Genomic DNA, 12,412 nt, shown 5'->3' on the forward strand with positions numbered 1-12,412 from the left:
TTTAGACATCAATGGCTGTTTGTTGAGTTATTTTGAGAGGACAGCAAATTTACACTGTTATACAAGCTGTACACTCACTACTTTACATTGTAGCAAAGTGTAATTTCTTCAGTGTTGTCACATGAAAAGATTATTATAAAATAAAATATTTACAAAAATGTGAGGGGTGTACTCACTTTTGTGAGATACTGTAGATGCGGTATTCATTACTTCAACAATTCATAACTTTGGATGCATTCATATTCGTTATGTTCCATTAGTTTAGATGCGGCATTCATTATTTTGGATAATTCGTAACTTCAAATAAATTCATATTCGTTATGTTCACAAATTTGAAAGGAAATTCCAATACCTATAATTTTATAGTTTATAACTATTATCAGAGTTTTTATTATTATTATTTATTATTAATAAGTAAAAATAATAATAAAAAAACTATAATAATGGTTCATAAGTTAATTATAATAGAAAATATGAAAAGCGAAATTATCCGCATGTTTTTCGTTCTTTCCGATTTTCTGATTTTCGTTGTTTTAGAAAAATACATTCAAAAAAATTTGTCAAATAGTCTTTGGCAAATATGCCAAATTTCGACAAAAAACTAATTTGGAACTAAACGAATTGCACATGTCCAATCGGGACCATTCACAATGTGCAGTGGACACCCGGCTGTGAAGCCGCAAGCTGTCACAGCCAGGTGCCCACAGTTAACATGCTGGCACCAAGGACCGAACACGGTCCCCATGCCCCCTTGGGTGAGCACAGCCCTGGATCCTGGTAAGGGTCTCATTAATACATGTAGCGCTGGTAGATTTGCAATCTACCATCTGATAGGTAAATTTAGTAACTTGTTCATTAGGAAGGTTAGATTTGCCTCTGTTCCAGCTTGGCTGACGTTGTGTGTGTTTCCATACTGACCGGTGGGTGTCGCTGTTACCGCTGGCTGGTGTTGGAAGGGCAACGTGTCTAAGCGTATGGATGCTCTTCTGTCCCGGAGACAACTCGGTAAGGGTGGTCCTCCGAGTTGCATTCTGGGCGAGGGTATTTATGGGACAGGCGCCATATTTTGGGGTTCGTTTTACAGCCACCTGCTGGCCCTCCTGGCCGACAGGTATGCGTTAGAGAGCTATCTCGTGGTCCTCCGTCCTGGAGGCCCACATTGCTGCGGCGCAGGGGTGGGCCCAGAAGCTTGTCTGGGGCCTACCACAGCGGCCGAGGAATGGTCCTGAGCTGTCTATCCAGAGTGAAGAAGCTGGACAACCGAGGAGATCCCAGAGGAGGACCCATCATGGAAGGATCACGCAACGTGCTGGTCTGGAGAGGGGCCTGGTGACTCGGTTGGACGACGTATCCTAAAGTAACTATACAGCATAGTGTTGCCGGGTTTGGCTTAAAGGTTCAAGCACTGTGACTGACATTCATCACAGAAAAAAACAATACATCCTGTGGCAGAGGATCGTACGGGTTCATCCCAAACAAGTCTGTGGCAGAGACTTTTGTTCGTGCTACGTACTGGCTGCTAGGCAAGTGAGAGAGGCCTATCCAGGCGTGCAAAGAGTGTGTCCCATGAGGGGAGCGCATTCTACTGTAATATTCAACTCTAAAGGACATTTGTCAAGAATCTTACTAAAAAGGTATTTGAGTTTTCCTCTGCAGTTCTCCTTCTGCCTCTTTCCTGCTACTTCCTTCGTTGATGGTTTAATAAAGCATTGAAAACATACTCAAGTGTTGGTGCGTGTATCGTCCGGAGGTAAACTCAACGGAACCCTAGACCCGGTGCCGGTGAAACAAAGGGAAGGAGAGTGAAGGTAACAAGCCCGCTTAAACCAGCAGCTCCACCGAGAGTTATTGCTACATATAGTTTTTGTAACTGCTGACTTTTCATTTTCAGAAAACTGACTGAAGCTCCACTTTAACTTCTGTGCAAATATTTTAATTTAAATATATTCCTCAATAGTCATAAAGTATATCAATGCACTTTGTATGAACCCAATCCCTTTGCAAACCTAGTTATTACCTTGTAAGGGTAGCAGTAAAACAGCCAGTGCAGAGATTAGAGCTGTGGGAGGGGCCCAGCAGACCCATCCACTACAGGCTACCTGCAGAAAACTACAGGAGGGGGCGGAGACCAGACCAGTCACCCTGCACAAGGAGAGAGAGCAGCAGTGAGCGGTCTTTATTACAGGAAGGAAAAGCTTCACACTGGATTACTACACAGATCTGGAAGAAATGCACAAAGCACTCTCAGATTCAGGTAAGAATACATATGACGAATGTATTTAGACAAAATTTGCTTATCCTGGAGTTGAGCTTTAATGGTTTGTGTCAATGGAGTATCAGTTTTTTTTTTTGTCTGTTAATGAATTATATACAAACACATGCTTTGTTTATTCTTTATTTACAAAAAGAAAGTTCTACACAACATCCTTATAATTCTGAGACCGAAGAACAAGCTACGAATTCACTTAGTATGGCGTGGGAGAGCATGTCTGTCTTGGATATGGTTCCTGTTGATGCTGAAAGTGCAGAGCGTTCGATGCGGCGGTCGTAAGGTGCGGAGGCGATATATTGGATCAGGCATCACATGTACATCCACTTTTCTGCAAAGGTCTTCATCATTCCTATGAGAAACCTTGAAATTGAAGACAATGCAATATTTTGCATTGGGGGTTCTCCGAGCACACGTGTGGGTATGTATGATGGATTCTGAATCATTATATTGTAGAGGAGTTTATAGCTGGTAGTACACTCTCCAGATCACGTTATCAGAATAACTAACCCATTGGCATCCTTGATGCTATTATGGCAGTGACCAGCAGGGGTCGATGTGTCACAGTGGGGTAGTTCCTTTTTCTCATAGGCTGATAGGAAGAATGACAGCGTAAAGTTGGGGCATTCTTTAAATCAACATGCTGCATCCAGAGCAATACTGAGCATGACCCGTTCTCTCCAATGAGGAGTATGTCTATTTATATATATATATATTTATCTATATTCTAGATACATATATACACATACTTGTGCGCATGCATTGACACATTATAGGTAGTCGAGAGGCAAATATATAAAATGATTCATATAATTTATATAAAGTGCCAGAGCTGCATTGTTATTATTTTTCTATATTGCCATCTCCTTGTAGGAAGGAGACTGGTGAGGTTTGTACCGGGCGATGCTCAGTATCAGCCACCATCCCTTGGCTCACAGGATCATGAGATACGAGTCTGGTGGAAGTCGGGATTGGGTGCCAGGTTGCGCTATCCAATCACCTCCTTCAATCCTTTCCTCTCCCGTTGGTTTGACCGCTGCACTTTCATCTCTGTCAGCTGGATGTAACGGAGAACGTTGGTATCTGGGGAGAAAAGAAAGTAATGGTTTTAAGTATAGTAAAAGAAAAAAAAAGCACTAAAAATTCCATTATTTAAAGTGGACACACACAAGCCAATCCCTAAGTGGAGGTGTAGTTGATGTGTGTGTGTGTGTATAATATATATGGGAAATGTCCACATGGATTGCATTATGGAGGATGTACTGTATATGTTGAGAGTGTGTGTTAAGAGTGTGGGGTATCCCCGCTCCATCTCAAAAGACCAACCCCCTAAGGCCCTGGTGCCCAACGTGAGGCACAAAGGCCACAAAGGCCCTTTGCCAACCCCAGCAGCCAATAGTGGAAGCACACCTTTGTAAAGAAGCTATATAAACAGTGATCTCCAGCAATCTTATGTAGCATGTTCACAGTGTCTGACTATCTCCTGCAGTGTGTCCTCAGACTCAAACCACTCCTGTTGCATGTGTGCAGTCTCTGATTTTCTCCTCTAGTATGTCTGAAGTCTCTGATCATGTCCTCTAGTACGTCTGAAGACTCTGATCTTCTACTTTAGCAGGTCTGAAGCCTGATGGTCTCCTCTAGTATGTCTGAAGACTCCGATTGTCTTCTCTAGTAGGTCTGCAGTCTCAGATTGTCTCCCCTAGTAGGTCTGAATACTCTTATTGTCTCCTCTAGTAGGTCTAAAGTCTCTGATGGTCTCCTCTAGTAGGTCTGAAGTCTCTGATGGTCTCCTCTAGTAGGTCTAAAGTCTCTGATGGTCTCCTCTAGTAGGTCTGAAGACTCCGATAGTCTCCTCTAGTAGGTCTGAAGACTCTGATTGTTTTCTCTAGTAGTTCTGAAGTCTCTGATCGTCTCCTCTAGTATGTCGGAAGTCTCTGATCGTCTCCTCAAGTAGGTCTGAAGACTCTGATCGTCTCCTCTAGTAGGTCTGAAGCCTCTGATCGTCTCCTCTAGTAGGTCTGAAAACTCTGATCGTCTCCTCTAGTAGGTCTAAAGACTCTGCCTCCTCTAGTAGTAGTGATAAGAGAGGTTCGGGAGCTTGCGTTACATTACAGAAAAACACAGTAAGAACACAGTATAAAAAATAGATTACAGGACCATTAAAACCCAACCCACTAAAACATAGGAGGGGAGAGACTGCTGGGACCAGTCTGGCAGGAGGAGTGGAGGGTTGAGTGCATAAATCTTCTTTAACAAATCCCCTAGACCTAAATGAGAAAATAACCCTCTTAGTGTGGGCCTGACTGCAAGGGATAATCGTTAAGGTTCCTAGAGTTGGACTTTAAGTAGTAGATGTGTATGGATACTCTTTTGGAGCATAAGGTCGTTTAGTGACACTTTAAGCATTCAAACAGACACAATGAATGATCATCATATTGTTTGTACTATGATTGTCTCCTATGATCGTCAGCACCATCCAGTGGCCATAATACAAGATTTTTCTGAAATACATTAATCGAAAAAAAAAAAAACGCATAATGACCACTAGATGGAGTTGACAATCACAGGAGATATTATTACAAACAATACAGCAAACATTCTGGGTACCTGTGCAAATAGTTAAGACATCCTGACTGCAAATGATTTATAGATAGACCCCATGTATTTAGAAGCTGGAGACCAGTCCAGCAGCACATATCTTATGGAGGTAGAAGCACATGTGATGTGAGATGATTACAGTAAAGAGAACCTGTGAGGAGACAAACATAGACTTGGGAGCTATCATCCAAAGTCTGGATCCACTACATGGTGAGCAACTGACGTAGAACAAGTATGCAACCAGTAAAGCCTGAACTCCCACCCTGAATACTCACTCCAAGTCAACAACTTATTGGGTGGTATTGGCAAGTTCAAGAGTACAGTCCAAACATTTGCCCCCCCCCCCCCCAAAAAAAAATATTATGTATTCCATATTACTAGGGTAAACAATAACTAAGGAATGGGTTTTGAGGCTTCTTCTACATGTCAGAAACGTGTGCAAAATTGTGAGCTTTCCCGACATGCACAGAAATGCATAGCCGTTTAGAAGACGCATGGCGGCGTCATTAACTCTTAATAGCAACCCCATCAGCTAGCACACATTTTTTCTGTGGGCCAAAATGCATTGTGCGGCATCATTATGCAAAAGAGTTGGGGACTTTTATGCGTGTCTCATGTGTACAGCGAACAGCCTATAGGGACCCTGGTGACCGCCGCTGTTGGTCCTTACCACCATGTCAGCTTGAATATGTCTTTGATGCCCTGGCAGCCTTGGGGAGTCTTGGGAAGAGTAGGGGGGCCACTTAGATTTTTGCACGTACCATATGTAGAGGTGCCATTTTTGTAGCGTTAGGCGGGTGCCTTTCCTTTTTTTGTTGATCCGGGTTTTCAATTTGTTTATGAATTTAGAGTTTGGAGTGGATAGGGTTAACAGCCATTGACCAACACTTTTTATCTTCTGTTGCCAATGCAGGAAAACACATGTTATATGCGTTTTGATGCGCTGTTGTTGACTTCTATTTGCCTCCCGACAAAACACAGAAAAATAGGACATGTTCTATTTTTAAAAACTGCAGCACTGAAATGGGAACAGATAATAATTGTATTATTGGGACTAATGCGTTTCAACCTTTTGCAAAGCATGTGTTTAAACACAGCAGTGTAAATGGGCCCTAAATATTCCATAAGGTTTGGTTTAAGGGTTCATTTACATTAGTGGCAGAACTTGCCACCACTCTGAAAAGCAGTCAGCAGTAGATGACTTTTCAGAGGACAGTTGGCAGGTAGCTGGGAGGCTGGTCTCCTCCCTGCCCATTTTATCCCTAAAAAGCCCACACCACCACACTGCAAGTTGCAGGACAGTTGCTGCACAGCCACACTCATCTGAATGGGTTGGGTTTGGTGGGCATTTCCAGCATCATGACTGCGGCATGTGTACAACCCCCTCTCCACCCATTGTGTTGGGTTAAGGTGGGCGGTCAGGGTGTAAAATTGCCTGTTTTCACTGCAAGTGTGAATGAGCCCTAAAGCTCTGTCACTAAATCAACATTAAAAAAATCAAATAAAGCCAGTCTCTAAGGAAAAGGATTTATAGTTACCCATTGCCTTGCCCGCATCACCCACTGAGAATAGAAAAAAATAAATCAAGAAAATACTGCATTATGGCCACTAGATAGCGTTAACAATCATAATAAATATTTTTCCTATTATTACCTCCATTATCGACTGAGAACAATAGGAAAAAATGAATCAAGACAATACTGCATTATGGCCACTAGATGGAGCTGACAATCGTAAATATTTTTTTCCTATTATCAGCTCAATTATCAGCTGAGAACAAATGAATCAAGAAAATACTGCATTATGGCCACTAGATGGAGCTGACAATCATAATAAATATTTTTTTCTCCTATTATCAGCTCCATTATCGGCTGAGAATAATAGAAAAAAATGAATTAAAAAAAAGAATATACTGCATTATGGCCACTAGATAAAGCTGACAATTATAGTAGTATTTTTCCCTGATGCCTACATGTCAGCATGCATGTGGTGGTATGCTGCCATGGATTGGCACCAGGAAAATACAATTATAGTAAGTACTTGATACAATTTCCCATTTTCCTGGTGCCAATATGGCAGCATACTACCACATGTATGCAGCCATGGACTGGCACCAGAAATAGAAAATTACGGTAAGTACTTGATACAATTTTCCTGGTGCCAACATGGCAGCCTACTACCACATGTATGCAGTCATTGATTGGCACCAGGAGAAGAAAATTACAGTAAGTATTTGATACAATTTTCTTTTTTTTTTCTTTTTATTATCAGTTTGGAATAAAAGGAAAAAATGAATCAGGAAAACATTAAGAATAATCTGAAAAAATGAATCAAGGATATACTGCATTATGGCCACTAGATGGAGCTGACAATCATAGTAAGTAAATATTTTTTTCCTGGTGCCAACATGGCAGCATACATGTGGTGGTATGCTGCCATGCATTGGCGCCAGGAAAAGAAAATTACGATAACTACTTGATACAATTTTCCATTTTCATTTTGCCAATATGGCAGCATACTACCGCCACGGATTGGCAACAGGGGAAGAAAATTACAGTAAGTACCGTATTTATTGGCCTATAACACACACTTTTTCCCCTTGACAATCGGGGAAATCATGTGTGCGTGTTATACGCCGATTCCTGCTGCCTGAGAGTGGAAGGAGGGGACGAGCGCCGCTGGATTACACAGAGCCGCGATCTCCTGTGTACCCAGCGCTCAGTCACACACAGTCCTGCCCCCCTGGCCTGGCATTGGACCACTGTTCTGCCTATCATATGAGCCGGGCGGGACTGCGAATGACTTAGTGCCGGGTACAGAGAAGATCGCGCATCTGTGTAATCCAGCACTGGTGAGGCTGCAGATGGGCGCTAAGCAGGCTGCAATGATGGGCATATTAGAGGCTGCAGATGGGCACTAAGCAGGCTGTAATGATGGGCATATTAGAGGCTGCAGATGGGCACTAAGCAGGATGTAATGATGGGCATATTAGAGGCTGCAAATGGGCACTAAGCAGACTGCAACGATGGGCATATTAGAGGCTGCAGATGGGCACTAAGCAGGCTGCAACGATGGGCATATTAGAGGCTGCAGATGGGCACTAAGCAGGCTGCAACGATGGGCATATTAGAGGCTGCAGATGGGCACTAAGCAGGCTGTAATGATGGGCATATTAGAGGCTGCAGATGGGCACTAAGCAGGATGTAATGATGGGCATATTAGAGGCTGCAAATGGGCACTAAGCAGACTGCAACGATGGGCATATTAGAGGCTGCAGATGGGCACTAAGCAGGCTGCAACGATGGGCATATTAGAGGCTGCAGATGGGCACTAAGCAGGCTGCAACGATGGGCATATTAGAGGCTGCAGATGGGCACTAAGCAGGCTGTAATGATGGGCATATTAGAGGCTGCAGATGGGCACTAAGCAGGCTGCAATGATGGGCATATTAGAGGCTGCAGATGGGCACTAAGCAGACTGTAATGATGGGCATATTAGAGGCTGCAGATGGGCACTAAGCAGGCTGTAATGATGGGCATATTAGAGGCTGCAGATGGGCACTAAGCAGGCTGCAATGATGGGCATATTAGAGGCTGCAGATGGGCACTAAGCAGGCTGTAATGATGGGCATATTAGAGGCTGCAGATGGGCACTAAGCAGGCTGCAACGATGGGCATATTAGAGGCTGCAGATGGGCACTAAGCAGGCTGCAATGATGGGCATATTAGAGGCTGCAGATGGGCACTAAGCAGGCTGTAAAGATGGGCATATTAGAGGCTGCAGATGGGCACTAAGCAGGCTGCAACGATGGGCATATTAGAGCTCCAGATGGGCACTAAGCAGGCTGTAATGATGGGCATATTAGAGGCTGCAGATGGGCACTAAGCAGGCTGCAACGATGGGCATATTAGAGCTGCAGATGGGCACTAAGCAGGCTGCATTGATGGGCACTGACCCTTATTTTGCTTCAAAGTACTTTATTTAAAATTTAAGGTTTTTTCCTGAAACTTCTGTCTTAAAATGAAGGTGCGTGTTATACGCCGATAAATTTATACGATTTTCTGGGATTTTTTTTCTATTATCAGCTGCATTACCAGCTCAGAATAAAAGGAAAAAACAAATCAAGAAAATACTGCATTATGGCCACTAGATGGAGCTGACAATTATAATAAATATTTTTTTCCTATTATCAGTTCCATTATCGGCTGAGAATAGAAGGAAAAAATGAATCGAGAAAATACTGCGTTATGGCCACTAGATGGAGCTGAAGACCAACATAAATATTATTTTTACTCCCATCAGCTCCATCTAGTGGCTACAAGGTGGTATTTTCCTTATTCGCTCTATTCTGTATAAATCAAAAAAATTCAACCCGGAGAGAAAATAGCCTAATATCATCCGTTTTTTACCCCAATTTGCACAAAACAAATGTATATGCAGTTTCACAGCTCTCTAATTTTTTTAAAAATACACCCCTATTGCTGCAGAGACACAACGTAGGATTTAATTAGTGAACTGCTGCATGCCTGAGCACCCTTGCATCAGAAATAAGATGCTATATAGGGTGATAACTCACTGCTGTGTTATCAAAAAGTATCCTCATTATTAAACCAAAGCCTTTATTTTCAGGACAAGACTGACCCGGGAACATTGCTCTTCTTTCTCCTATATCAGCCCCCCCCAGATATTCATTGGGGGCGGTACTAACAGTCGTCTTACCTGTTGGCTCTCGGCTGCGTGCCTCTTTGAGATAGAGCAGGGCATTGCCGTAATCCCCCAGGTGGTAGAAGGCGATGCCAGCCCGGTACGTGGCTTTGAAGTTGCTATTCTGTTTCTCCAGAACCTTCAGGCAGTATTCCTTGACTCGCTCATAATTCACCAGCTCTGACTGCAGTAAACAGGCTGAGGAGACAGCAATTGTCAGGGGAGAATGAGACAAACCCAGAGCTTCATAATGGAACAAACACAAAGGGAGAAGTGAGCCCCCCCCCCCCCCCGCAAGGTGAACCGCGTCAGGACAAAGGGATATTTATATGATGTGATGTCATAACCCCCCCCCCCCTCCCCACCGGCCCCATGGACATTCCAACATGCAGAAATAACCTGACCGGGCCTAACGTAACAGAGAACAAAGAACTGAACCGATCGCATTCCCCTGAGCGCTATAATCATCTTATCGGATCGTTTTGTAGGTATAAAATCCCCCCCAGGTCAGCTATATACCCCTGCAGGGATTTCTGCAGATCCTTACCTGCTATTATTGTTCTGGAGATATTGATGTGTGCCTCCTCTCAAGTCTTTTACGGCTCATTTACACTTGTGTTGCCCTCTGAAAAGCTATCAGTCATGGTTTGCTCTTCAGAGGGCGTTTGACGGAAGGAGGCGCCCTATGTCGCCACCTGTTTTAACCCCTAAAAGCCTGCACTGTTGCCCAACTGCATGCATCGCACACGGTTGCGGGGTGGTTGTGGCGTGACCTCATCCAGTAGTTGGATGGGTCATGTTCAGCGGGCTGTACTGCCTGCCGAGAGCGACAGTGAGGATACATTTTGCTGAGCAGTGAAGCAAAGCATTGTGGCAAATGTACATCCACGGCAGCTCACACCACATGCAGTCCAGTGCGTTTTTTGTTCTGCATCAAAAACGCATGGAAAGTAGGTTATATGATTTCCAACGGCAGTTCCAGGAAAAAAAGTAGAACATGCTGCATTTTTCCTGCACTGGACTGTACTGGAACGATGTAAAAAGCATCAAAATTGCACCAGAACGCACCAAAAACGCACTGGAACACCCATGTCATTATTTAATGCTAAGAAAAAGAGGGGGGAAATGCACTGGACTGCATCAAAAACGCACTGGAACGCATAAAAATCAAAAGGGCGCATTCAGAAGAGCATCTGGAACGCATCCAGACTGCGTTTCTATGGTGTGGACTAAGGGTAGAGTAAAAATATGGCTGAGTATTTTTACCACCCCCCCCCCCCCCAACCACAAGTGTAAACGAGGCCTTAAAGTGATTGAAAACAATCACCTTGTAAAACAACCCATTCAGTTTAAAATAAAAATAAAACTCAAAACATTTGTGTATAGATATATAAAAAAAACCCTTATAAATACCTTTTTTCCCTTTTTTTTTTATAAGTGATCATATTCCCTCTGTTCTCAGCTGCATAAGAGCTGGGGGGAGGAGAAGCAGCAGAACACTGAGCTTCCCAGTGAATGGCTATGCAGCAGGGGGCGTGTCAGGACAAGTCTGATCATTGGAAGAAAGCAAGCTGAGTTCCCAGCATAGCTAGAGAACTGACCACGATGTACTCTCCTGCTTAGTGTGGTCAGTTTTTAATTGGAAATTAGAGGGACTAGCAGGAACACCAGGGATTTCACATAAAGGAAGCAATGCAACGATAAGGGGAGACTTTCTCATACAAGAGTACATGGTACAGCAGGCACATATCATATTTAAGGTGACTGCTAAGACTTTATTATAATCACATAATCAGTTTTAGGGGAGGATTAGTTGGACAAATGTCACAAGCATTAGCCTAGCCCTCATGAATTCTGGTCATTTTGCTTAGTATGTTGGTTTCCTATGATTGTCAGCGCCATCTAATGGCCATGACGTACATATTTTCCTGAAATACCTCAATCAGGAAAATACCGCATTATGATCACTAGATGGAGCTGACGATCATAGGAAATCAGCGGATTAAACAAAACACAATCAGAATTCCTGAAGTATAGGGGAATGCTTGTGACATTCATCCCAAACTATTTTTTTAAGCATAGACCCCTATAGTATTGTAATGAGAAAATCTGCAGTTCACACCATAGAAACGCAGTCCGGATGAGTTCCAGATGCTTTTGTGCATGTGCATTTTTGGTGCATTTTTGATGCAGTCCAGTGCATTTTTCCCCCCTCTTTTTTCTTAACCTTAAATAAGGACATGTGTGTTCTGGTGCGTTTTTAATGCATTTTACAGCGTTCCAGTGCAGGAAAAATGCAGCATGTTCTACTTTTTTTTCTGGAACTCGAACGCACTGGTGTGAACTATGCCATTGAAAACCATATAACCTACTTTCCATGAGTTTTTGATTCAGAAATAAAACACACTGGACTGCATGTTGTGTGAACTGGCCCTTAGACCCCATTCACACAGGGGCAACACGACTTGCAGGTCGCCTCAGCGAGGCGACCTGCAAACGAATGCCCGGGCGACTTGCAAAACGACTTCTGCATAGAAGTCTATGCAAGTCGCCCCAAGTCGCCCCCGAAGTCGTACAGGAACCTTTTTCTAAGTCGGAGCGACTTGCGTCGCTCCCCTTAGAACGGCTCCATAGTACAGAACGGGAGGCGACTTGTCAGGCGACTAGGTCGCCTGACAAGTCGTCCCTGTGTGAATGGGGTCTTAAGGACTTAACTCACCACTATACCAGGAAATGTAAGAGAATCGCCAATTTGGGTGGGGGGTAGCTGGGGGTTTACTTTAGGGATTAGAACAAATTTGAACTTTTTTCCCTCTAGCGACGCCCTTTATAGCAGTGACA

General features: G+C 43.5%; 1 protein-coding gene across 1 annotated transcript; it reads right to left on the reverse strand.

Moving 5' to 3' along the window:
• Positions 1-2,382: 2,382 nt before the first annotated feature.
• On the reverse strand, positions 2,383-9,769 carry TTC9B (tetratricopeptide repeat domain 9B; the record flags this gene model as incomplete). The annotated part of the gene is given in 2 exon segments (XM_073598497.1): positions 2,383-3,352; positions 9,587-9,769. Coding segments are annotated over 2 exon segments (278 nt in total), but the record flags the coding sequence as incomplete, so codon positions are not given.
• Between the last annotated feature and the right edge of the window lie 2,643 nt (positions 9,770-12,412).

The sequence above is a fragment of the Aquarana catesbeiana genome, linkage group LG09 (assembly GCF_042186555.1).
Source record: "Aquarana catesbeiana isolate 2022-GZ linkage group LG09, ASM4218655v1, whole genome shotgun sequence".
Classification (NCBI taxonomy): Eukaryota; Metazoa; Chordata; class Amphibia; order Anura; family Ranidae; genus Aquarana; species Aquarana catesbeiana.